This window comes from Podarcis cretensis (assembly GCF_951804945.1).
Source record: "Podarcis cretensis genome assembly, chromosome: 9".
Taxonomy (NCBI): Eukaryota; Metazoa; Chordata; class Lepidosauria; order Squamata; family Lacertidae; genus Podarcis; species Podarcis cretensis.
Window position 1 is genome coordinate 29,222,633 of NC_137178.1, and position 26,750 is coordinate 29,249,382.

At 40.4% G+C, this 26,750-nt stretch overlaps 1 protein-coding gene across 2 annotated transcripts; it reads left to right on the forward strand.

Moving 5' to 3' along the window:
• The first annotated feature begins 304 nt into the window (after positions 1-304).
• On the forward strand, positions 305-22,984 carry MYOZ2 (myozenin 2). 2 transcript variants are annotated; one of them, XM_079990381.1, is made up of 6 exons: positions 305-464; positions 1,235-1,336; positions 8,793-8,962; positions 12,599-12,728; positions 15,508-15,691; positions 22,564-22,984. In XM_079990381.1, exons 2-6 carry the CDS (start codon positions 1,261-1,263, stop codon positions 22,796-22,798), a joined length of 795 nt encoding a protein of 264 aa, XP_079846507.1. In that variant the 5' UTR covers positions 305-464; positions 1,235-1,260; the 3' UTR covers positions 22,799-22,984. The 2 variants fall into 2 exon arrangements, with proteins under 2 accessions (XP_079846507.1, XP_079846508.1); XM_079990382.1 differs by lacking the exons at positions 305-464; positions 1,235-1,336 and adding exons at positions 1,878-1,957; positions 2,314-2,367.
• The last annotated feature ends 3,766 nt before the right edge of the window (positions 22,985-26,750 follow it).

Consider the following 26,750-nt stretch of genomic DNA (forward strand, 5'->3'; position numbering starts at 1 on the left):
CATTCCAGTCCCATCAAATATAGTCTTTGCCATCCATATATTTAATTGACCGTATTTTAAAAATATCTTTCTTCTAAATTATAATGTGGAGATTATCATTCTCAAACGTCATGATGGGACAAGCTGTACAACTATGAAGAAGTGTTCTATCAAATATTTCAACAAGCTGTGGAAGAGATACACACACTGTTGTGGTGCGTGCGGCAGAATCCTTTCTGTTCTCTTCTTTCGCCAGGAAGATATGAGTGGCTGGAGTGTTTGCTTCTATAAATAGTTACTTTATGTCAGTTAGATGCCAATCTTTTTGGAGAGGGTCAGTCCCCAGTTTGTCTTGGTACAAGGCATCATGCAGACCCAAGAACAAGCATAGAAATCACTCGGGACCGGATAGGTCATCCCCATTCATCACAAACTCCATAAACTTCACCCAAAGCATCAGGATCACTGTTCTCCAGAACAATAAGGTAAGTGTATTGTTTCCTGAAATAATCTGACATTGGTTGTCCTATGAGCCGGCCACTTCTAAACTTACGAACAGTAAATGGACAACATACAATTTCTTGCACTTGTTTTGCAATGCTTATTTCTCTAGATGGTTGCTGAATAACATGCACTAGCTCAAAGATTTAACTATTTCATCAATTTTTGGAGGGTTTGTAAAAGATGTGGTGTTTCAGAGGCTGCAGGTAGGAAAATAACACTGAAGTCATTCATGGATGGGTATATAACTATACAGTGGTACCTCAGGTTACATACGCTTCAGGTTACAGACTCTGTTAACCCAGAAATAGTACCTCGGGTTAAGAACTTTGCTTCAGGGTGAGAACAGAAATCGTGCTCCGGCAGCAGGAGGCCCCATTAGCTAAAGTGGTGCTTCAGGTTAAGAACAGTTTCAGGTTAAGAACGGACCTCTGAAACAAATTAAGTACTTAACCCAAGGTACCACTGTATATACAATATGGAAGCTGAAGGAGGCTTGCCCATCCTTGTGAAGATAAGCAGGCATGCGAAGAGGTAAGAAGGCCCGTGTCACTGTGTCACATAGTTCGCTTTGTACATTCAAGAAACAGCTGACTCATTGGGGCTTCATATGCAGTGTTAGCACAACATGCATCCTTTCCTCTGTGTGCAAGAAACAGTTCCCGATAGCTGAAGTGAAAAGCGCAGAATATTATTCAGCTCCTGAGGCCATTACTGAATAGCATCAAAATGTCTCTTTCCCTTCTCCTTCTAGTAAGAAAATCGCACCGGACTATTACAATGCTCTCACATTCTGACATGGTCAAAGAGAGGAGGCAGCAAGCATCCGCCATCATGAAAGAAATCCAGAGAAATGGTATAGCGTTAAATCCCTGTTATGACTGTATGTCCCTTGTCACTCTCTAACCTTTCTTTTTAATCTTATAGCATTAACTTTCTTACAGCTTTGCCTCTGGGTGTGCTGCCATAAATAATCTCATGGGGCTATCATGCTGCCTATGGTAACTAATCCTTTTGTAGTTGCCTCTTTTCATTTGAAAGCTATTTTCAGATGAACAACTGTTGTGGAGGAATGAAGTAATCTAACAGCTGATGTACATTCTGCCTGGGATTGACTTTCGGAATATTATTTGGGGAGGGGGGTTAATATGTCTGGATTCCCTATTACAGAACTATTCACGCAGGGAAGATGTATCTCTCCTCAGTTTTAGAGCTGTCTTTTGTATTTTCAAAAATTGCAACAAAAAAAACCCCCACAAGGATATTTGTAATATACGCTGTGTTTCAATTTCCGCCTCCACCCACTCAAAGCTGTCTGTAGTCTTATCCAACCATTCAAGGCACAGTTCCCAACTAATCTCTGTTAAGAAATGTTTTGCATTAGGGTTTTTTGCCATCTTTGGAGGAGAATTCTGACAGGCTTGTTTGACTGATCTACATTTCCACAAGAAGCAGTAGGAAATATGGCTTACTATAGGTAAAGGTAAAGGTACCCCTGCCCGTACGGGCCAGTCTTGACAGACTCTGGGGTTGTGCGCCCATCTCACTTAAGAGGCCAGGGGCCAGCGCTGTCCGGAGACACTTCCGGGTCACGTGGCCAGCGTGACATCGCTGCTCTGGCGAGCCAGAGCCGCACACGGAAACGCCGTTTACCTTCCCGCTGGTAAGCGGTCCCTATTTATCTACTTGCACCCGGAGGTGCTTTCGAACTGCTAGGTTGGCAGGCGCTGGGACCGAGCAGCGGGAGCGCACCCCGCCGCAGGGATTCGAACCGCCGACCTTTCGATCGGCAAGTCCTAGGCGCTGAGGCTTTAACCCACAGTGCCCCTATAGAGATGACCAAACCAGTGGAACTAAGCAGCCTTCATCTGAAGACCATTACTGAGGGTAGGCCCCCAGATCATATCACCCTCTTCTCTTCACCAACCCCAAATGCTGAATCTCACATCTAAACACCCAAACATTCTTCAGTCAGTTTATGCACACATATTCGCTCACATGCAAAACCAGGCTGTTCTTATCTAGTGGCTAGATAAGATTTTCCCCTGCCTCTTCCAGAAATGTCACTTGTCTGTCATTTTGTTGGATGGGTTTGCTGTCTGACGTTTCTCTATTAGAAACCAGGGCATATACACCCATAGCTCTATGGCTCCCAGTTCTTCTAGTACACCCTGATTTATTTATTTTTTTTTATTATTATTATTTGAAATGTCACTATTATTTTTATGGAGTAAGATGATGTGTGATTGTAAACTTTAATAATCACATGTCAGCTAAATGTGAAAAAAGTGTTTCCTGAAATGGTCAAGAATGCTGCATTTTGAAGTTAATATTACAAAAATCTGCTTGACTAGGCATTCCCCCATTGGCTTGTTTGTGATATCATAAGCCCTGTTAGAGAGCAGGAGAAAATCCAGTGACCTGCCTTTTCAGGAGACTCAGCCAAGGCCTGTTTCTATCTCAAGGGCTGGTCTGTTTTCAGATTGTTCCTTCTCTCATACCAGTGTAAGCTGGCAGGGAGATGGATTTTGCAAAAGTTTTCCAAAGACTTCAAGTGTTCTGTGGTTAATTTATTTCCTGGTTTCATTGTATGTTAGGGCAGTGCCATATGGCCCCATTTCTGAATGTATTTCCATTCAGCCCAGATAGGATATGCACAAGGGAAAGTGGTCATTTGAATACCATATGCTCAGATCCTCGCTTGCACTGTCTGTGGACTGGAAACAGAACCTAAAACTAGTAATGACATGAATCCAGAAATTGTAAAACACAGCTCTGAAGTTCCCCTTGAATCTGCAAACTGAAGGCAGATAGACACATACTTCATAGAGACTCCCATTGCATAATTTTTCTCCCTCATACTAGGGCTGCCACCATTTAACCTGGCATCCTATGGACATAGCTGTCAACTTTTCCCTTTTCTTGTGAGGATCCTATTCGGAATAAGGGAATTTCCCTTAAAAAAGGGAAAAAGTTGACAGCTATGCCTATGGACAGTCAGCCATTTCATGCATCCATGGATCAAAGCAATTAGGCCATCAAGAGGTTTGCTGGGACCACAGCTAAAGCATGTGCAGCTAGTTACACGGTGTTAATTATTTTAATTATTAAATACTAAACTTGAAAAGGGATCATAGTGCCTAAGAGTTATTACAGCCCCTTATTAGCTCACATAGGAATTTTATTTTCAGAAAGGGTATGACAACACATCTATTTCTACATGGGGTGGGGAAGTATCCTTATTCATTCTCTCACTTTTAAAGCGTTGTTGCTCTCTGGTGCTGCAAAACACATAGGTCCAAATTCAAAAGCTTCCCTTTCTCTAGTGGAAAGAGTCATCAGTGAAAGGAAGCGATCCAAGCCATAATTTTGTAATGAAAGGCAGAACACATTGAAGTTTCTTCAGGTCACATAATCATAGAATTGTAGGGCTGGAAGGGAATATGAGAGTCATCTAGTCCAAACCTCTGCAATTTAGGAACTTTTTTGCCCAACGTGGGGGCCTAAACCCACAACTTTGAGATTCAGAGCCTCATGCTCTACTGACTGAGCTATAATTCAACCATAAATACCCTAGTTCAGTCCCTTTAATCTGATGAGCAGATATAATAATAATAATAATAATAATAATGGTGAAAATTTGGTTTTATTATTTAATAATGGAGAAAACATGATTTTTAAAAAAATAATAGGGAAAAGGACATCTTAAACACTTTTAATTTGAAACTTTCTTTTTTTAATTAAGTAATTTCACCAATCAAATCACCCTGTCCAATGTGTTTCAGTAAGTCCATGTGTTGTGTTTAGGAGCCAGATGTAAAATATTATAATAAGCCCAGAAAGCCACATTTTCTGGTATCTGTTGACTGGCTTTTTCCTTTATATTATATTATTTCCTTTTTATTGTATTATTTCCTTTATATCCACTAAATCATTTTGTTTCACATAGGAAGTGCTGTAATCTCTCCAGAGAAAGATAAATTCATCCCCTCTCTGGAAGAATCTGCATTTCCCACCATAAACTTCATCTTTCCCCCATCATACAAATTTGTGTTCATAAACAACATCAACATAGTGTGACGTTTATGGCAGTGTAAACTGCATTAGACATGAAGAACTGCTTAATTAACTGTACAATTCTGTATAAGTCTACTCAGAAATGAGCCTGTTTGAATTCAAAAGGACTTTCCTGGGAGTAGGGATGGGGAAGAAATTTGATGCAGTTTGCTTTTAAAGATGAACTTCCTTAATTTACACCTTCCAGAACAATATGGGAACCGGAACACAACTAACCTTCAAAATCTTCACTTCTCTGAATTTTGTAATGCAATTCCCCAGCCAAGTAATGTGTAAAATAAAAATAAAAATGCATATACTAGGGTAAAGTGTGCATAAAAATGTGTACAATAGTAAAAAGAAAAATCACACAAAATGCAGTACTGTATATAAATGCAAAAATTAAAACACTAAGGAAAATTGCATACAAAAACGTGTATTTTAGAATAAATTCAAAATAAAATGCTGATAAATTTCCATGATGACATAACATCCCTGCCCCCCACCACCCACAAAATGTTGTGGAAATGTAGAGGGCTGAAGTTTCTATTGGAAAAATTAGAAATGTAGAGAAACGAAAATGGACAAATCCACCCATTCTTACCTGGGAGTAAGTCCCAGGTATGTGTGCCTAGAACTGCCAGTTAAATTGAACAAGTCCATTGATTTGACTGGGTCTACTGCTCCATGGCTGACAGAAGTCGGTAGGAATCCTTGTATTTTGGGTTTTCATGTGAATTTCCTATATGAGATTGGCTTCCTCTTGTCTCCACCTTTTCTTTTCTTCTCCTCATCCTCTTTGCACTTAGCTAACATCAGACACGATCTATGCACAGCTTAATTGAAACAGACTGCAGAATTATGTTTTAATTGACAGAAGGCTCAAACTAATCTTACACTTAACATTTCTGGGAAGCTGCCTAAACACACAAAGTGGTTTAAATCCTCACTTGAAACATGAGATGACTAATGAAAGTTCTGTAGCAGAAAGGCCGAGAGAAGCATGTGTTTGAGGGATTAATCAAGTTCAAATATATAACATTCACTAGCAAGCGATGTACAAGAGGTCAGTCTGCAAAAGCCAGCAAACCCTGTTTTATTAAGACAAGAGAAGTTGTGCAGTGCAATCTCAAGCATGTTTATTCCAGGGTACACCCCACAAAGTTCAGTAGGCACTTTAATCCCTAGTAAGTGTGTTTAGGATTACAGCCTAAAGCAGTGATCCCAGACCTACCGTATTTTTTGCACCATAACACTCACTTTTTTCTTCCTAGAAAAGTAAGGGGAAATGTCTGTGCGTGTTGTGGAGGGAATGCCTACAGGTGGCATGCCTACGGATTTTCCTCCTCTAAAAACTACGTGTGTGTTATGGTCGGGTGCGTGTTATAGAGCAAAAAATACAGTAAATCAAAATGCCATTTTGAAATCTGAAAGTATTTTTGATTTTCAGTTGGAATAAGTTGATTATGGTACAGAAAGAGAATATTATCCAGAAGTATACATATCTCTCATGTATGTATCTCTCATGGTTTAGCAGATGAATTCTAATGTGCCAATGCTTTATTTGCTGTAATCTTATGCTATGATGTTACAAATAACCTTGGGGAATTTTGCTGTAGGATTTTATTCGTTAGTTATTTTGATGGTGTAAATGTAAATTCTTATGCTTAAGGCTAGCATAAGCACAGATTCTTAAAGAAAAACAAATATGCAACTGACTGCTACCAGTTCTTTTGAAATCTCTTGTCCTCAACCCTGTGCACATCTACACGGAAGTAAATCCTACTGAGTTCAGTGGGATATACTGACAAATAAACACACATAGGACTGCAGCATTTTTTAACAAATAAGATGGTTCAATTTAGTTTTCCAACTATAGTCAAGCTGTTTGAATGAATGCTTGGTTCTTATTCATAGTGGCTTCAATCACCAACTCCAACCCAGAAAGTCAGGAATTGCACATGCATTTTCCCAGTTCCATATGCCAGCTTATCACCCAGCTCTTTGTCAGTGGCAAGTAAGAATTTTCTCCAGGTGGCCAGGCAGGGAAATTTCTTTCTATGAGAAATCAGTCATTTGAGGAATGAGGGAGGACTGTGGATATGCCACAAATGACTTGTGTTGGTATGTATAGGCAGACAAGCTAGTAAAATGTTTTGTGAGCTACTGACTTCTCTGAACTTATTTCTAAATCTGTGATCAGCATTCTTAGCTCTTACAATACTGGTCAACTGTTAGGCAGTCAGGATGGGTAAGGAGATTGGCTCTGGTTCTGGTTTCACTTGCCTGAAAGCTGATCTGGGGATTACTGTATTTTTCCGTCTATAAGACGCTCCCATGTATAAGATTCCCCCTATTTTGGGGGACTCAGATTTAAGAAAATGGGGGAAAGATGTATCCGTGTATGACACCCCCTAATTTTTGACATTTTTTTTTGGGGGGGAACCTAGTCTTATACACGGAAAAATACGGTAAATGAGGGGAGAACTGTGTACACCACTTTAAGATCCTTGGAGAAAAAGGTGGGATATAAAGGCTATAAATAAATAAATAAATCAGTCCATCTAGAGAGCAACATGTGCTGTATGGTCTGCAAGGGAAGCAAAAGTCACTCACTTGCACCCTGCATACAGAATGTAGTTAAATGTTGAGCTTTTGCACTGTTAGGCAGCAGAGACAATACATTACCCTTCATTGTTGTTTCAGCACTCTGAGAATTGCTCCCTGCAAGTTTCATAACACCACATTAATTAACACAGCTTATTAACCTTCTTCATGCTACACAGGATGTCCTGCTGTTGTTTTTGAGGTCTGAACTTACCCAACTCAAAACACATTTTCTGAGTTTTTGTTCATCGCTATTTACATTTGAAAGAGGACTGCCAGACTAAAACCACACTTACTTTCTGGAAGATTCATTTTGAGTTTCTCCCACTTTCCTGTGGAAAATACCAACTGGCTGGCTGGCCAGGGAAAAACATTTGGGGATAATTCAAGATTCATGAGACAGAAATTTAAAAATAAAGAGGATTTGTCTGTGGAAAAATAGTATTTCCTCCTATAAAATAAAATGGCAGAGACCCTGGTCCCATAGTTTTATGTAGCTGAGAGGTGGTACATAAAAAGAGCTTTTCTCCGATAGAGCTCTGATTGCATTCTTTGACTGGGAGGTGGGAAAACTCAGTCCATATTTTCTAGATCTGGCGTCCCCAATATGGCACCAGTGGGTACCCTCAGAGACACCCGCTTGCAACCTGCCAAGGCCTTCTGGGCCTCCCATAACAGTGTAGAAACTGGATGTCCCAGTTCAAGTATCATCCAGTCAAAGTTAAGTGCTTTGAGGACTCATACATATCAGTGGACACAATTAATGTCAGCAGTGGACTGAGATATTCAGATAAACAAAAAATCCATTGAGTGCTCCTCATTGGCCACCCAAATGACTCCAGAAAACCCACAAGTCAATCCAATCCAAAACTTTATTATTGTCACAGCATGAAGGGCAATAGCTCCCCACCCTAACTGTTGCTTTGTGGTAACTGGAATTCAGTGGGATCTATATTATTCTATAGTAAGAGCTGTTTGACCGTGTAACAAACTTCCACGAGAGGTGGTTTCTTTGGTGGTTTTTAAGCAGAGGTTGGATGGCCACCTGTCATGTATTATTTAGTTGAAATACCTGCATTGCAGGTGGTTGGACTAGATGACCCTCAGGGTCCCTTCCCATGCTACAATTCTATTATCCTGCCTCTGAACATGGAGATTCTATGGACCAATGCCACACGAAGGTGTCCAGTTGTCATCAGTGCACCACTGACAATACTTTTCTGGAGCCCAGAGACCACTGAGTGACTCAGTCCCTGCCATTTTCCCCTCATGGTTTGCATGTGTGGGCTGTGTATCCTAGCATCCCATGCATCCTATCAACATGAATCTTTGGTTTAATCTAGACTACATATGTTGGTTTCATGAATTTATGAAGTGAGAGTTGCTGTATGGAAGTAACAGCCTTTTCTCTCCCAAATCCCCATTGGGTTTCTGTGGCAAGTAAAAACCCTTTGCACGTTCTCATGATGTCTATGGGTGAAAAAGTCCGCTGATGGTCTCTTGCTTAAGGGATCACACCCAGCTTTGCTTTGCCTCTGTTGAACCCTCCCACTGAAATCAACAGAATTTACTAGAGCTTAACTTTAGCTGAATCATACCAATTACCTGGAAGAATTTTTCTAAGAAATGTGTACTTACATTATTTGCAGAATCACCAGGAATAGACCTTGGAAAAAAGGTCAGTATCCCCAGGGACATCATGTTGGAAGAGTTGTCATTGTTAAGTAACAGAGGAGCGCGGCTATTCAAGATGCGCCAACGGAGATCTGACAAATACACATATGAAAATCTTCACTTTTTATCCAGCAAGCCAAGAAATGTGAGTATTTTACACTCTATCACCTTTTTGTGTGCATGTCTGGCCTGCACAATTAGTGACTCATCAAAGTGAATCTCAAGGGGCTTAAAAAGGTCTGTCTGCCGTTCATTCTGTTTAATAGCTAGAAGTACTACAGTCCTGAATAATAGATGTAAAACAAGATACTACTATCATAAGCCACTGTAGACAAGGGATAAAGCATGGAAGGACAGGATATGAGGTAGCAGAGAACAGTTAAGAGCCCAGAAACTCTGATAGCAAAGGGCAGAAGGAAGTAGACTAGAATAAAAGGTGAGAACACTAAATCACACAAAAAAACAAGCATATGCTGCCCTTGGTCCTTTGGGAAGAAGGCAGGGTATAAATTAAAATAATAATAATAATAATATAGAAGCAAGGGCAAGAGATAGGAACCATACAGATAGGAAGAAATAGCAATGGATACGTCAAAAATATGACAAATTTTTATTATTCTTGAAAGGCTACCAAGCAAAGCCTCATACAAAAAAATTAGATTGCAGACAGGTCCTGCACCCAGTTTGCAGTCCAAAAGGCAAAGTAAGATTGTGAAAGGAAGGGGTATAATAGGAAAAGAACCGGAAATGAAATGAGATAATAAGCAAAAACCAGAGAAAACAACAAATATTCAGGTGTAGTTTAAAATGGAAAAAAAAAATGATGGAGGTGTTCTGACATCAGGAGGCAGGGCATTCCAGAGGTAAGGAACAAAAAGAGGAAAGGGGTACAAATAAGAGATAAGATTTTGCGGTTGACAAGAAGCAAAGTACTACTAGGACATAAAGAATGAGGACTAGAGCTATGCAATCAGAAAGATAAGAAGCAGGAGTTTTGAGATATTTATAAACTACTAAAGGAAGATTAGATTGGGTCTTATAAGAAAATGGAAGAGCAGAAAGAAGAAGAGAAGAATGGGTAAACTTAGGGTACAAGACAAACTAAATGTGTTGTGGAACCTAAAATAGGAGGAAAGGAAAGTGACTGAAGATCATTATCTTATGCCAGAGAGCATTATAATGATCAAATCTAGACAGTATAAGGGTATTAAACAGGGTCCGTACAGTATCAATTGAAACAAAAAGTGAAACTGACACGCCGGTTTATCTGTCCGAAAGCCACAATTCCACAACACAATGGGTATTGCATTGTGAAAAGAACCTTAGAAAATGGGACAAAAGTGCTAATATCATAATGAGGGAAACAAGCACAATGTTTCCCCATGTCTGAATGCACCCTTAGACTTAGGGGGCTACAGAGGCAATCTAAGAACTGGAAAGCACACCATACCAGGATTCGAGAAGATGGACTCAATCTTTTGCTGTCAGTTGAAATGCATTGACGTGGTGTAGCTTACAGTTCTCGTTGCCAGATATATGGGAAACGATCATCACTCACAAGTGGCAAAGCACCAAGTTATTCAGGTCAGTTCAAACAAATGCCAGTAAAAACATCTCTGCATTCCAGAGAGACAAAGGGGTTGCTTTGCTGCCTTTTTTAGGTGGAAGCTATTTTAGAAAACTAGCTTAACACTCTGTGCATAAACTGCTATATTTCACCCCCTCAGTCCTTATTGTTTTACCTCCAAAACCCATATCATAACTACATGCACTAGCCTAGGGATTCTAAAGCTGGAATCCACAGTATACTTAAGCCACATCCATACCATACATTTAAAGCAGTACAAGTATTATGTCACTTTCAGTCACCATGGCTTCCCCACAAAGAAATGGGAACTGTAGTTTGGTAAGGGTGCTGAGAGTTGTTACGATTTTGTTAATGGTTTCCTTTGCAGCAGATGCATTGAAAGGGGCTGCACTAGATGACCCTCTAGGGCTATTCAGACCACATTTCTATGATGCTATGGTATATAAATATTTTTTAAAAAAAATAAAAATAGGACACTCCTGTTTCCCTCACAGAGCTACAGTTCCCATTATGGTTTAACAATCAACTCTTCACAAACTACAGTTCCCAGATCCCTTTGAGGAAGCCATGACTGTTAAAGTGTTAAAGACAAAGGCTTTAAATGAATGGTGCAGATATTGCCCTGCTGGGTAACCAGGGGGTAAATTACATTAAAACACACTATTTTGAGTAAACATGGAAACAACTGCATTGTAAATCTTGTGCTATGTCAAGGCTCCTATGGGTGGACAAAATCTGTTTGGGTGGACAAAATCTGTTTGAATTTCTCAGTCGAGGACTCTTGTTTTAAAGCCTTGTTTGTATTTCTCTCTCTCTCCCCCCCCCCAATACCTACAGAAAATTGTCCTCAAAGGCAGCCTATACTTACAAACCTTTTCATTTCAATGTCATGGATAAAATAAGCTTCTGACTTTTTAGAGCGCTCTAATTCTATGTTAAAGAAACAATGATTAAGGCTTCGGATGCAGCCATGGAACTAATGACCCAGCAGAAAGAATGGCTCACTCCAGCCTGTCATTAATCTTTGTGAAGTGGCTGCACTAAGGTTATTATTATGATTACAAATTGAGGTGTCATTGCAGGAATTCTTTATGGATACTGCTTAGGGATAAAGCCAATATTTATGTGTCCAAGTGAGGTAAGCATGACCAAACACAAAGGAAGATAGAATTCCTTAACAGATGGGGAATTTCAGCTGCGTGGGGAGAGAGGGGAAGCTGCCAATCAAGCCAACAGGCAAATTCCATCTTGGAGGGATATTTCCATCCTAAATATTACAGCAGTTACTTATCCCCAATTTTCTTTCATCACTCAGAAACGTCATTTGTTCTATGTGTGAGTCCTACTGGGCGGAAACAATCAGGGCCCTCTCAATTGCTGAAGCTATTAGACAGCTTTGTGACTAGATGTTTTATTAAATTCAAAGCCTTTTTAGAGAACTCTCTGACATCACAAAGGTGTTGCAGGAAATCTGCTAATGCATCTCCCAACGTATTTTTTCTTTTGCTAAGACAAACAAGGAAGGACAATTTGGGTCAGGACTGCTGCACTTGGGGAGGAGGGGCCATTCTAGAATACTTCCCCCTCCAAAGTTAATAGCAACTTTGTGGGATGGAGTGTGTGTGTATGAATCAGGGTCATGGTGTCAAGGAAGGAAGGTTATAACCCCTCCCCCCCCCATTTTGTACCTGGATCCAAATTGAATCAGGGCACTTGAAGTAGTGAAGTTTCTGGAATAAGGTCTGTTTGTTTTGTTGGGGACAGTGAGTACATCATTTTAAAATTAGGGCACCATTTGACAGCCTTTGCTTCAGGAAAAAGGATATTTTAAGAGATAACTTGTTTCCCTAGAGCACAAGAGGCCTATCATTCCCAACTTGCCAGATACTTTCTATTCCAGCTTTAGAAAGCCAATTAATCTCTGTGGCATCTTCATCCCACAAGTCTAAAGCAAGAATAACACTTCAGCAGTTCAACAGGGTGCTTGTGAGTATGTGGTGCTCAGACAGCAGGATACGAAGGCCAAAAAAAAAAAAAAGTGGTCAGGAAAAAAGAAGAAGCTTGAACAAAGCATTTAGTGTATCAGTTTGCCAGTTAAGAAATACCAAGGAACCAGGACACTGTTTTCAGCAGTCCTTTGGCGTCTCTGTTATGAACCTGATAGCTGTGCTATTTCTTATCATTCAAATGCAGCGCAGCGAGGTCATACAGTGCATTCAGTTGGATGCTAGCAGCATGGAGGCAGCTCAAGAGCATGCACCAACAACACCTCCTAATACCCCTGATCCACGGAGTCCACCGAACCCCGAAACCCTTGCCCCAGGTAAGCCACCGTGGAATATCCCAGCCAGACAAACCTCTTATTTTCCAGGCAAAGTAAAAACAATCAAAATTCTTCCATAGAGGAGACCTACTGTGTGGTATCTTTAGTGGAAGCATAGATGAGTCACCTATGACCTCTGTGAGATGGCCAAGCCAAAAGGTACAAAAGTTACCACATGATAACTCTACCTTCACTGTTTTCCAACACATAAATCTGCCATTAAACTTGATGGCATATCAGCAGCACAATATGAAGTAGTCCCATGTGAATCAAGGTTGATTTTTTTTGGTCTTGAATGAGGGTTATTCTCTCCAACCCTTTCATTCATAGTCCAGAGTGCAAAATAAGTCATTTGTATGTGCAATTCTTTTCAGCCCTTTTTAATGTATGATTTTAAATCACCTTGAAATGAAAAGCAATTGATACATGAAAAGCAATTCATAAAATAAATGGCATTAAAATAAATAATGTTCCATGTTGCCATCATAATAGCAGTAGTTACTGGTTGAGGTTAGAATAGGATTTACCTCTACACAATCTACAGCACTTGTTATGGAAATATAAATGCTCTGGTACAAAAGTTCAAGCTTGAAGCAGGAGGTTTGGTTTATTCTTCTGCATTTATTGTGCTAAAACCTGTGAAGGCCCCAATTCAGTGAGATTATATCTTTGAGTTACTATCTGTAGAATGTTGGCACAAAGTTCTTCGGCCTGGATCTACTAAATGTGTAGCTTCTTTATTTGAAACCAATCATAAATGAATAAATCTTATTAAAAAGGTCAGGGGAGGTCACACAAACAGAGTTATCTTATGCACAACAAAGCTCTGCAAATCTATCTGTCTGTTTTGGTTGTTAGGGGAAATCTTTCAGCGGATGCAGACTTGACCAATTATACAATATTTAGCGTGAAAGAATGTTTGAAAGAAAACCCTTATACAAGAGTAAATAGGAGGACAATTTGGCTCTCTTGTAGCAAGAACATTTTATACAGTAGCAAGGACACGTGTTTCCTTTATCTAGAGGCACTGAGCGACAAAGAAGTCTTTTCTTTGTCTGCCCTTTTCAAAACAAGAACAGAGAGATTTATTGGAGCATAATTTGTAAACTGATCACAGCCTTTTCGCCACTTGTGCGACTGCCGCATAATGGATTCAGCACCATATTTATGTATAGATTTATTTAATTAAGGCTGGAATCCTACACAAACTTCCCTGAAAGTAAACTGTGCACAGTGAAACTTACACACAAGAAAGCACACATAAGAATCTGCTGTTATGATGTGTACATTGTACCAATTACATGCCCTCTTGGAAGCTTAATGTTAACTGGCCAAACACATGCTTAAATAGCTGGAGGCTACATGTCATCATAAACGTTTTGAAAATTTGATCGGCTCGTGTTGAAATGGGCTTTCCCCTCTCTTATAGATGTGTGCATACCTTGCAAGGATGTGTAGATAAAAAGGAGTCAGTGCATATTTTTTTTTAAAAAAAATGTTGTCTTGGCTTCCCTCCCTAGTTGTCTTTACTTATAGAATCTTAGAGCTGGAAGCGACCCAAGGGACATCTAGTCCAACCCCCCACCACTATGCAGGAATATCGGCTACTCATCACATACTGCACACTTAATTTCTTCTGAATCCCACGATGATTTCCTCTCTCTCTCCATTTCTTTCCCTATGCTTCAGGCAGGCTGCCTGTCTTTTAAATTTTATTTTTCAAATATATTCCAAGTTGATATGATTAGACATTTGTTTCGCACCTTATTATTATTTTAAAACCCTCAATAAGTTGTTTTTTTAAAAAACTTTAAAAACTGCTCTGGGACGTGAAGAGCCAGTGGCTTCATGACATCATGACATCACAGGAGCCAGCCAATCAGCTTTGTGCAGTTGGTTTCTGCTGGAAACTAGCCAAACCTGCTTCTCCTAGTCTGGATCTTACAGGGCAGATTTTACATCTGAGCAATGTGATTTGAATGCGGTTCCACAACAGTTTGGCCACACTAGTTACATGTGTCTGTACATGCACTTATTTATTTCCTTATGTAAATATCTGTAAGCCACATGTCCGTAACAAGTCCACCCAAAGTGGAGAACAAAATACAACCATAAAAATACAAACATGTTATAATAAAAACTTTTTAAATTCCAGAAGCTACACCAACCAACAGTACAATAAAATATAATCCAGTCTTTTCCAGAGCCGCAGCAATAAAACAACAGCATGGCCCATAAAAGACATCAATTAAAAGCCATTTGAAACAGGTGGGCTTTTTAAAGCCTTTAAAAAAACTTAAACTGATTACTTGATGTGTTTTGTAGTTTGCTTTGCCCCTGTGTGTTACAAAGTGAGATCACTGCAGGTAAATCTCCAGGTTTTACAGTGTATTTTGAATATATGTTAAATATGCCAGTGTTAATAAAAAAAAAATGTTTGAGCACATGAGACAAGAGTTTTCCACTCACAGTCTTCTACCTTTCTCTCCATCACCCAAGATATATTTGTCTAATACTGCCACAGCTGAAATTCTATTAAATCCTTAGACTTTTCTTGCCAGAGTTAATCCATTGTTTACAAAAGAATTTAGAAGAGCAGCATTGAGGATTGTGGCTGAAACCACAATCTTAATCAAATGATCTTTAAGTGACAATTAATGTAGAACCTTTTATGCGGTGCCTAGGGGAACATGGTGAGAATGAGTTGGAATGTTGTGTGGGACAGTTGGGAGGTTGCTACTGCAAAATCCAAACACGGTGTATAATTTTCCTCTCGAAGGATATTCTGGACCACTGAAGACAATTCCACCTGAGAGGTTCAACACTACGTCTGTGCCAAAGTACTATCAATCACCTTGGATTGAAGCCATCAGCAATGACCCAGAGCTGTTGGAGGCCTTATACCCCAAACTGTTTAAGCCTGAAGCAAAGCCAGAGCTGCCTGACTTTAAGAGCTTTAACAGGTAATTTTGACCAATAAATAAATAAACAAACGCCAAGTTTTATAAGAGATGGATTTGTGTGGAAACTGTGGCTTGGAGCCTAAGACAAAAGAATGGAAGAAAGTTTGCAGAAAGAAAGTTTGCCTCCCCCCTCACACTGCAGCCCATCACACATAGTTCGGGGGGGGGGGCTAAGCCCCCAGAGAAGCTTCTGGGAGAACTGAAAACTTTTCTTCTGTATATTTAATTCCATTAATATATCTAGCCCCTCACCCTTTGATCCAGGATTGCACTAAATTCAGGAACTAACACGTATGTGTGCACTATCAGCCTTAGAATGAACAGAATAGGCTGTATCACATGCTGAGATTCCCCTACACTAGAGGTGCCACAACCACCATTTTGTCTGCCATGAGGCCAATGAGTAAGACCGGTTAAGATATTGGCACACATATTTTTATAGGCATTATATCCTCCCTCTATCTCTTGGTTTATAGATATGCAAATTGTGGTTTGGGAGTTGGGATCTACAGTAATCCCACAAAGATCTGAGGCAGGCGCAGTTGCCACACATGTTCCTCTCTGTCCCTTAAGGAATCTGAGAGCTCACAACGTCACTAGATAATCTTTAGTTAACAAGGAGCTGAATTTCTGCGCTTGTTTATACCTTTTTTTAAAAAACAAACCCACATTTACAGACTTTTAAAAACCAGCAAAAAGCTGGTGAAATTCTTGTGAAAATAAAATCTAGGTACAGTATTGCATACAAAGAGCCGAGTGTGCTAACGGCAAGAGATAAACAGAGAAAGAAAATGTTTACGTTTCAAATGGTGTCCTTTGGCTTTTAGCAGAAGCTCTAGACGTGTTGACATTGACTGGAAGTATTTTGGGAACATTTTTACAAAACACCCAGGCTGTGGCACATGCTTATTCAAACTTGATACAGTAATTTCATTTATTGAAACAGTGCGTGTGGTGTGTGTGTTCTTTTCCCCTTTAATGAATAGCTTGCATTTAATTCCAAGTGACTAACACAACACAAAAAATCCTTTCAGAAAGCCAAAAGGTAGCAGTCCATTGCTGCAGAAAACAGGAAGCAGGCACTGCATGCCTTTAGCAGCTGGTCAAGTCTAGTATTTCCATTCTGCAGAATCAAAGGAAGTAAATGTCTCAAAGTAAGGAGTGAGGTGGCTGGCAACTGGAGCCCTACCACACTGTACCTGGCATAGAGATAACCACAATCTGGTCCGCCTTTATCAGCAGGGAGCCTCTGATTCTTCCTGCAGCTGCCACCAACATCTCTCATAGACTGCCAATATCCACCCTCATTCAGAAGGCTATGCATTGGGGGGGGGGGAAACACATGGCATGGGCAGCGTAAAGTTGGGTAGCTGTTTCTTGCCACCTTGGAGCCACGCAGTAGGATGAGGAAGGGGGAGAGGAAGATGCCATATATGGCAAAACCTGGTACTGGCTGTTCTTCCCGAGGATATGGTCTCTTCATAAAATGATGCAACAGATGCTGATGGAAGTGATCTCATAATTGCCTAAGCCACAAATCAAGACAAAGGCTCCATTCAGATGTAATAAAACGATACGGCTTGTTGTTGTTACAAGACCAGGCTGGGGGTGAACCTTAAGCTCACGTACCCCCCCTTCCCCACACAAACAAAGAAGTGCAGTGGGGAGCAAGCAAGCCTGAGGCTTACCCTGACACACTCTCACAAGAACAAACCATGGTTTGCTACAGCTGAGTGTCCTGTGACACTTAAAGGCAAAGGGCACAGTACAGCTAATGTTGAACATGCCCGTCTGTCTCCCATAGGGTCTAAGCTGGAGTGAAAAGTGTGTAACTGTGTTGTGCTGTAAGGCTGCCAACCTGACCACAGGTGGCCTCATTGAAGCCACTAAGATTTACCACATTGGCCTGAATGTAAGCCACACACCCCCCCAAAAAAATTCCAACTGTGAAAAGTTAAAGTGCAGCTTATATTCGTGACCTTACAGTATGCAGCCAGGAACGCGGGGCAAACAGTGACAGGAGCATGGCAAAGTAGCGCCCACCCCACATGTAGTCCCCTGTCCTCTCCCCCAAGGCCGGGAAGGGAGAGCGCGAGGAAGGGGAAAGGCCTCCAGCAACACAGCATGGCTCTCCCCCCCCCCCCCTGCCAGCATGCAGTTTGGAGCAGCAAGGAATGAAGCGGCTTATATTGGGGTCTTTTTTCTCCCTCCCTCCAATTTTAAAGGTGCTGCTTATGTTCAGGTGCAGCTTATATTCAGGCCAATACGGTAATAAGCCTAGTTGTTCTCAAGACCCCAACTCCTCTGATATTATTTTACTGATAACCTGAGTCTTTCTGTGCAAGAACCTACTTTGAAATCATGGAAATGGTGGGAGTAAAGAAGCCCAAAAAGACACTCAGAGCAAATTTGGGGCAGCGAGGGGAACATACCAAGCATACAGTTAAGGCTACCCAGCTGAAATTGTGGGAAACTGAAAGCAATGATTGGGGTGGGGTGAGAAAAGGGCAAGTATTTTAAACAAAAGCAAAAACCCACAACTCCTCGCATATATTTCTTTCTGTCGGATTTCTACTCGGCTGAATATAAGAGTCCAACAACCAAATGCCTATTTTTAGGCTCTATACTCTCCAGTCATTATAAGTAATTAATCTGATTACTGTTTCGGGGAAAATGCAGAAAATGACATCACCTTCAAGAGACCCCAGTGATATAATAGTGACACCACTCTTTCAGTGAATCAGGCCCTTCTGCTGGCGTTGTGTCACTGCAGGAAGAAATATTTCCAGGAATTGTAATTCTGGGGTTTTCACATCAGTCACAGACTCATTCCTGATCATCGAACTGTGAAGGCCAACTCCCACTTCTGAACCTGTTTAAAAAAAAAAAAAAAAAGCTTTACACCAGGAAAGCAATGTGTTTTTCTAATCAGCTGCTATTATTGACTTTAATAGAATGGGCTCAGATAAAAAGACTGAATTCAGCTGCAACATCCCCTCAGTTATCAGGCACTACCATATTGGTGTAGTGTTCACATCCAGCTGTGACAATTCATAACAAACCTAGAATGGATTCAGAAGACAGCTAAAAGGATCCAAAAGACCTAGGAGGAAAATGTTATTTATTATTACTTCATTTATTTATTTTTGAAAAAACGTACGAGTCACAGTCTCTGCCACAATAGGACCCAAACCAATGCACAGCACCTCAAACAACAAAAGCCATAAAAGGCAGCATAAAACACACTAAAACTATAAAGCAGTCAAAACATACAAAGCAGTTGCTGAAATAAGGTCAAGATGATCTAAACCTGATAAGCAGCATCAGCAGAAAAAAGTAAATAAACTATGTAATCCTAAATATTTGTTTAGAAATGTCTTACTGAATTCAATGGGACTTCCACTTAGGTGGGTATAGGATTGCAGACCAAGCAACTCAAAGGCCTGGAAACAACTTACAAAACAAAACAAACAAAACAAAACAAGAAGTGAGAAGATTATTCACTTGGCAGCAAAAAGAAATAAAAATTCAAGTGGATATTTGTGGGACAAGTGTTCCAGCATATGGACACTGAATTTGACCCATCCTCTCTGAGAGAGAAACAAGATGTTACATTAATGATGAGAATACAATTAGTACACACCTTTGTTACATCAGCAGTAATTCTGGCAGAACCTGATCACCTCAGAACTGTGTGGAATGTGGCGGGCAAGTTCAGCGCTCTCTGTGCTATGGTTCTGACAAAAGTTACTTTTCTGATATTTGTATGTCAAGGGAAACCCCCACTGGTGCCAGTGGGAGCTTCCCTTGAAATCCAAACAGCAGCATCAGAGACAAGATGTTGAGACTGTGGCAGGAAAAGATAAGGGTTAAACTCTTCATCCCCATGGACTGAAGGCTGCCCACCTGTCTCCACTGCTGCTATTTACATAACAACAAAAATACTTGTTAATGACATTCACACAATTAATAGATGCCTAGTTTGGCCCAGACAGAGGGAACAGGCATCATGTTGGCCATTATTATTTATTATTATTATTATTATTATTATTATTATTATTACTACTACTACTACTACTACTACTACCCTGCCTTTTCCTAATAGGAAACCTGTGTTATCCTTGACTTAAAAGGTAAAGGTAAAGGTACCCCTGCCCATACGGGCCAGTCTTGACAGACTCTGGGGTTGTGCGCCCATCTCACTCAAGAGGCCAGGGGCCAGCGCTGTCCGGAGATTCGAACCGCCGACCTTTCGATCGGCAAGTCCTAGGCGCTGAGGCTTTAACCCACAGCGCCACCTGCGTCCCATCCTTGACTTAAGGCACCTCAAAACTCTCTTGACTCATTGTTTTTAATTATGCAATGAATTGGGGAGGAAATTTCCTCCACCTTTATTATCATTTTTCTCAAGAAGGAAAACTATCCAAAAGAAGAACCCTTGGTGAGAAGTGAGGCACCACAGAATGCCTGGATGTAACAAGAAGCAGGCTTGACCAGTTATGCCTCCCTCCCTTGTCAGTGAAGCAAAGTTCCCCTCCTGAAATGGATTGTTTTCAAAGCACTAGAAGGAATCCAGTCCATCTGGATGTCGTTCTGTGTTACTGCACTGAACGCAGCAGCCCAACTCCTCAAGCTGCAAGACCATCTCCAGCAGGTTGCCATGTACTACATATGCGCCACAAGCTTTTAAGCCACTGATTCCACAATAGTAATTTATCCAAATCTGCATCCTTTCCTTCTATTGCAATGTAAAGTTGCTTTTCCCACACTGATTGCTTGGTAGCCATTGCTTTTTGCAAGAACTGCTAGACACTGTTGTTGACCATACCAAGAAGGGGGGAAATTATGGGGGGGGGGGGCAGAAATAAGGTACAAGAAATATAGTGGTGTTGAGGAAGGGCTGTAGTTCAGTGGTAGAGCATGTGCTTTGCATGTGAAAGCTTCCAGGTTCAATCTCTAGCATCTCTATGCAAGGCTGGGAGAGATCCCTGTCTGCAATCTTGGAGACCCGCTGCCAGTCATTGTCGACATCGCTGAGCTAAATGGATCCATGATCTAATCCAGTACAGTGGTACCTCGGGTTACATATGCTTCAGGTTACATACGCTTCAGGTTACAGACTCTGTTAACCCAGAAATAGTGCTTCAGGTTAAGAACTTTGCTTCAGGATGAGAACAGAAATCGTGCTCCAACGGTGCAGCAGCAGCAGGAGGCCCCATTAGCTAAAGTGGTGCTTCAGGTTAAGAACAGTTTCAGGTTAAGTGAGGACCTCCGGAACGAATTAAGTACTTAATCTGAGGTACCACTGTATCAGCCAGCTTCCCATGTTTCTATTAGAAGAAAAAAGTTAAAACTGGATACCACCTCCTTCAAATGTTTTATCAGTTCACAAAGACCAACACTGGGGCTCTCTGGGCTAGATTTGAAACACAGGAACTGAACTGCATTTCATGAAACACACAACAATGGTTGTGTTCTAACCTACAATTATATGTGATTAATCATTCCTGGTTGTTGTGTAACTGCATTGCATATGTATGGTCACCTGCTTTCGCAAGTCACAAAACTGGGAAATGAACCTAAGCTCAGGCTAATTTTTTGCTGTGTAAAAGACTGCACTTCTCTATTACAATCAACAAGCTTTATTATGCTGGGTTTTGATTGTATACAATGAGTCAGATTCAAATTACATGTTTTGCTTTCATAAAATGTAGGGCATTACAACTCCTTGACATCATCCAAATGATTGCCTCAGAAGATTTACTCTTGAACTTTAACTAATTAATTACTCTGCTCTTCTTTATGTTGATCCCTATCCAGAAAACGTGTATTCTGAACATTTGATCTAGTTGTAACACATTTTGTTTTTAAGAAGGTACTTCTTTTAACATTAGAAAGCTATTTCCTGACCTTTCAGAAATCTGCCTGTAATATCCAAGACTGAAGGTTACGAGGAACCAGACATCTCATGTGTATATTTTTGGCAATGTCATTAGGAAACAATGACAATATGTTATGAAATAGAACTTACATATGAAGCTGTCTTAAAATGAGTCAAAGCATTGCTCCATCTAGACTAGGACTGTTGTCTCTGACCATTTCTAGTAAGAGATTACAGTGGTACCTCAGGTTACATATGCTTCAGGTTACAGACTCCGCTAACCCAGAAATAGTACCTTAGGTTAAGAACTTTGCTTCAGGATGAGAACAGAAATCGTGCTCCAGCAGCGCACCAGCAGCAGGAGGCCCCATTAGCTAAAGTGGTGCTTCAGGTTAAGAACAGTTTCAGGTTAAGAACGGACCTCCGGAACGAATGAAGTACTTAACCCAAGGTACCACTGTAGTTACACACACCTTTGCACCAATGAGTTTCAACTACAGTATTAACTTGTCTAAAGCAATTCAGCTGAATTGTTCAAGATTTTTCTGTAAGGTAGCATGCTTATTTCCATTCAAATCATCATTATTAGAGAGAACTGAATAGTAAATCCCTTACAGCTACAGTTCTTGCAGTGGTTTATTGTCTGATACACACTGAACTCTTGCTGCCTTCTCTCAATGAAGTGGTTTGTTCCAGTGTTGCTAGACTTGATGAGATATCTGCATCACCTTGGTCAGCTCGCACTCCTACCACAGTTCCACCCCAGGTGTAAAATGGGGATGCTAGTGCCCTACTTCAAAAGGTTGCCATGAGGATTAGTGAGATAATGCCTACCTACCTACTAAAAAGTACTACAGAGGAAACCAGTAACAAGTGCTTCAAAAGAAAAACCATATGAATGTTCTGAAATACCCCTTTTAATTGTAGGTTCAAAGCAGAGTGAGTATATGTTTTGATTCACCTTTCCTTTACTCTTGTCCCCGTCGTCCAGAGTTGCCACTCCTTTTGGTGGTTTTGAGAGAGCATCGAAACTGGTTAAGTTCAAGGTACCAGATTTCAACTTCCTCCTGCTAAATGATCCACGATTTATGGTCCTTGCCAATCCTCTTTCTACCAGGCGATCTTTCAACAGGACTCCTAAAGGATGGACCTCTGAGAATATTCCCATAATGATAACTATACACCCTACAGCAGTAAATGGCGTTCCAGAAACAGATGATCTGTGAAGAGAGAGTGGAGCACTCCACACACATCAGAATCAGTCTGGTGATACTCTGATCTTTCAACATGTGCTACATCATTTTCTTTTGCAGCTAAAATGTAATACCATCTGATGCTGTTAACAGTTTCTGAAGTTAAGTTTGTTCTACTAACACAAATAAAATAACTTGCCCATTACCTTTGAAAAACTAGTTTTGCCTCTCTCTTTTATTTCTCTAGCTCCTCTTTGCTCTTTCTGTTTATTAAAATAATATCTGGCTTGATTTTACATTGTTGCATTTTCCTATTAAAAGGGGAAGTGATAAAAATTATACTTTCATGTTACTAGTTTATTTGTCAATTCTGTTTTGGGCAGACTTGCTTACAGAGATACTGGCAGAACTGTGAAAGAAAAATATTTGGCTATTGATTCTATGAAGGAAATGTGATCTTCTGCCATCCTCTGTGAAAATCAATTTATTATTGAGTGTTATTCTGAACAAGGTGTGTCTATATAAACAGGAATAAAAACAATATGTGTAAATAAAACAAAATAGAAGATTAAATGCTTGAGAAACTCTCCCAGTGTAAACGCATATGTTTGTTTGACCGATACATACAGCAGTTTAACAGCATAGGATTAGCATAAAATGTGGCTTTGAATGATACAAGAATGGACTGAAATTTTACCAAAAAAGCACTAGATCATGTTTAAAGTAAAATAAGGGAATATATATTAAAGAACAATGCTAATTCCTTATTCAGAAAGTAACATATTTTGCATGAAGGAATAGTTACAGTATTTTTCGCTCTATAAGACGCACCAGACCACAAGATGCACCTAGTTTTTGGAGAAGGAAAACAAGAAAAAAAATATTATGAATCTCAGAAGTCAGAACAGCAAGAGGGATCGCTGCGCAGTGAAAGCAGCAATCCCTCTTGCTGTTCTGGCTTCTGTGATAGCTGCGCAGCCTGCATTCGCTCCATAAGACGCACACACATTTCCCCTTACTTTTTAGGAGGGAAAAAGTGAGTCTTATAGAGCAAAAAATACGGTAATTGAATCTTTTAAAAATGTATATTAGAGACAATAAAACCTTTGCATGTTGTTTCCAAAACAGTGTAAAGTTGCATTTTAATATAAGTTTAATTTGATTAAGCCAATTGTGAATGTTTGCAGCTTTAATAACTTTTTGTGTACGTAAGATCAATTTTGAAAGTGCACTTTAAAACAAAATTTGCCATCAGCCTTCAGGTTGATGCTCACATTATACTCTTGCAGATGCTTGCAGACGCTGAGGTCCCATGTGTCAGGAAAGACGTCGTTTGCATCATAGCACCATGCAGATCTTATTTGTGTATGGATCTGCACATGGCTGGGATCTCCAGCAGTTGGCAGAGTTATGCAGTTGCACAAGTAATATCTACATGTGACAGGCCTTATAAAAATGACATCATCTGTAAGTTAAGCATTGATTAAGTAAATGAAATGCTTTAGGAGACTTGTGTTTTCAAAACCAGTTTTGCTGTGATAGTGATGCATGCTGCTGCGTCAATAGGTGCAATAGAGGTGACATAATAAGAGTATCAACAAAGTCTTGCGGCACCTGAAAGGCGAGCAAATTTACTGTGATGTAAGCTTGCTCATGGTCAGGAGCCCACTTCACCAGGTGAATGACGTGGTCACCTACGTGATACGTGTGAAACAGAGAATGTGAAACTTGTGAAGGAGGAAGAATGTTGAATCAATGGATAACAAATGAGAATACACCATAAAAGTTATGAATGGGACGCGCCTTTTCCCCGACTTGTACGGAGGATGCACGCACAGGTCACATTTGAACCTCTGCGCTACAAAATATGGTCTGTAAATTCACAGACCTCAACTTCTAATTTTATTGTGAAGGAGCACCAGGAACCAAGACTGCTCTGGAGAATAAAGCAGGCACCAATTTGTAAGAGCTCTTAAGCCACTGGGGAATGAAAACGTGTCCACAGATAGGAGGAGAGTCCCAGCACTATTAGCTCATAACAACTCCTGATTGCAAAAGGAGGAGCAGAGCCTCTCTCTTGGTTCCCAGCTCAACCTTTGATCCCTTCTCTAGGCAACAAGCCACCAGCTCCTACTTGCTGCTCAGGCCTCCTACATTCCTCTAGCCTTGATTTGTCCCTTGCTTCTGCTTCTCTGGACCAAGACGCCTCCAATTGTACTCCAGCCTGGTTCCTGATTTGCTTTTTGCTTCAGTTGCATGCAAACGACTCATTTCCTTCTAGCATTCACCATGATTGGGTCCCCTCCCAGTCTTTTGTCCAAACCACAATCATCACAAACCATTCTAGATTGTTCAGAGTGGCTGGGCCAACCCAGTCGGATGGGCAGCTAATAATAATAATAATAATAATAATAATAATAGTAAAAAAGCAGTGCCTAGATAATGCTTCGGGTGGCCAGTTATTTTTCACCAAAAAAGAGGAAATGCATCACCAACAAGGATGGCAGCAATTTGTAGGTAATTTGCATGAGTTAATGTATATGCATAGATACAAAATAATTGCTATAACTTAAAAAAAAAAAAATGCATCTCACCATAGAGGTGAACAAGACTGTGGCCAGGTGAGCTGTGTGTGTGTCCAGGCTGTTCCCCAGGAAACCCAACCAGATTGGCAGGGTATAAATAAACTTCTTCTTCTTCTTCTTCTTCTTCTTCTTCTTCTTCTTCTTCTTCTTCTTCTTTGTTGATGGGCAACTTCCAGGCTTCCCTAGTCTCCCTTCTTAGGATTATTTTCAAATCACATTTGGGACCAGACCGTCTTCCTCATATAGGTCACCTTCACTGCCCTCTTTAATGCAGGACTATGACCATCCTAATCCTGCTATCGCACTGAGTTTCTCATGTCTTTGATATTGTACACATGCTATCTGTGATGCAGCTGCATGCTGGCAAACAAGCTCGTTTGTGGAGTTTTCAAGAGTGAACTGAATTGACTATGGAATTCAATCCTGTGCGTGTTTACCCAGAAGTAAGACTCACAGAGATTCCATGGGCCTATTTATTTACTTAGAAAGTTTTTCTCTACTTAATATAATCATCATCATCATCATTGCATTGTTTCAACTTTCTGATGTTTGCCCCCTGCCCCCCAGCTCCTTTGGGAGGAAGGGTGGGATAGAAATGTAAGAAATATATAAATAAAGAGCAATATTTGATAACATTTCATTAAAGCAGATAAAGACAAAATGCAACTGAACATCACAAATAGCACAGGGTACAAAATAAAACAAAAATCAAGCGTCCAGAAAGCCAGGGTAAACATATATATATAGAGAGAGAGGTCATTACTGCCTCTGCTTCACAAATTACTCATGGGAGGGCATTTAAATAGATGGGTGCTGTCCACCAAGAAGGCTTGATTCAGTGTTGTCACCTGTGACAATCTGCTGGTGGATCTCCTTGGAAGAGCTTAATGATTAGATTGCTCTCTAGCAGGGGAGATGGTTTACTAGGTCTCCTGATCCCAAGTTGTTTAGGGGTTTTAAATGTCAACAACAAAACTTTGAACTTGAATCAACAGGGAATAGGCAGCCATTGTATTAGCAAGCCCTCCGAAAGTCACTCATGCCATACACTTTAAGCGCATTTAAAGCCCATGGCTTCCCTGAAGGAATCCTGGGAACGATAGTTTACTTCTCGTAGAGTTACATTTCACAGCACGCTTAACCAATTACAGTTCCCAGGATTCTCTGGGGAAAGCCACATGCTTTAAATACTGTATATGGTGTGGATGTTACCCAATGCAAGGGGACCTTAATTTAATGGGAACTGGATCCTTTACACTCCAAGCAAAAGAACCAAAATATTACCACAAAAAGGTGGCTATCAATACCATTCCTAATCTATGGTAATGCAGTTTCCCACAGGTGGGTGAAAAGGCAGGAGTGATACTATGTAATGCTTTTATAATGTGGTATACCCTGGA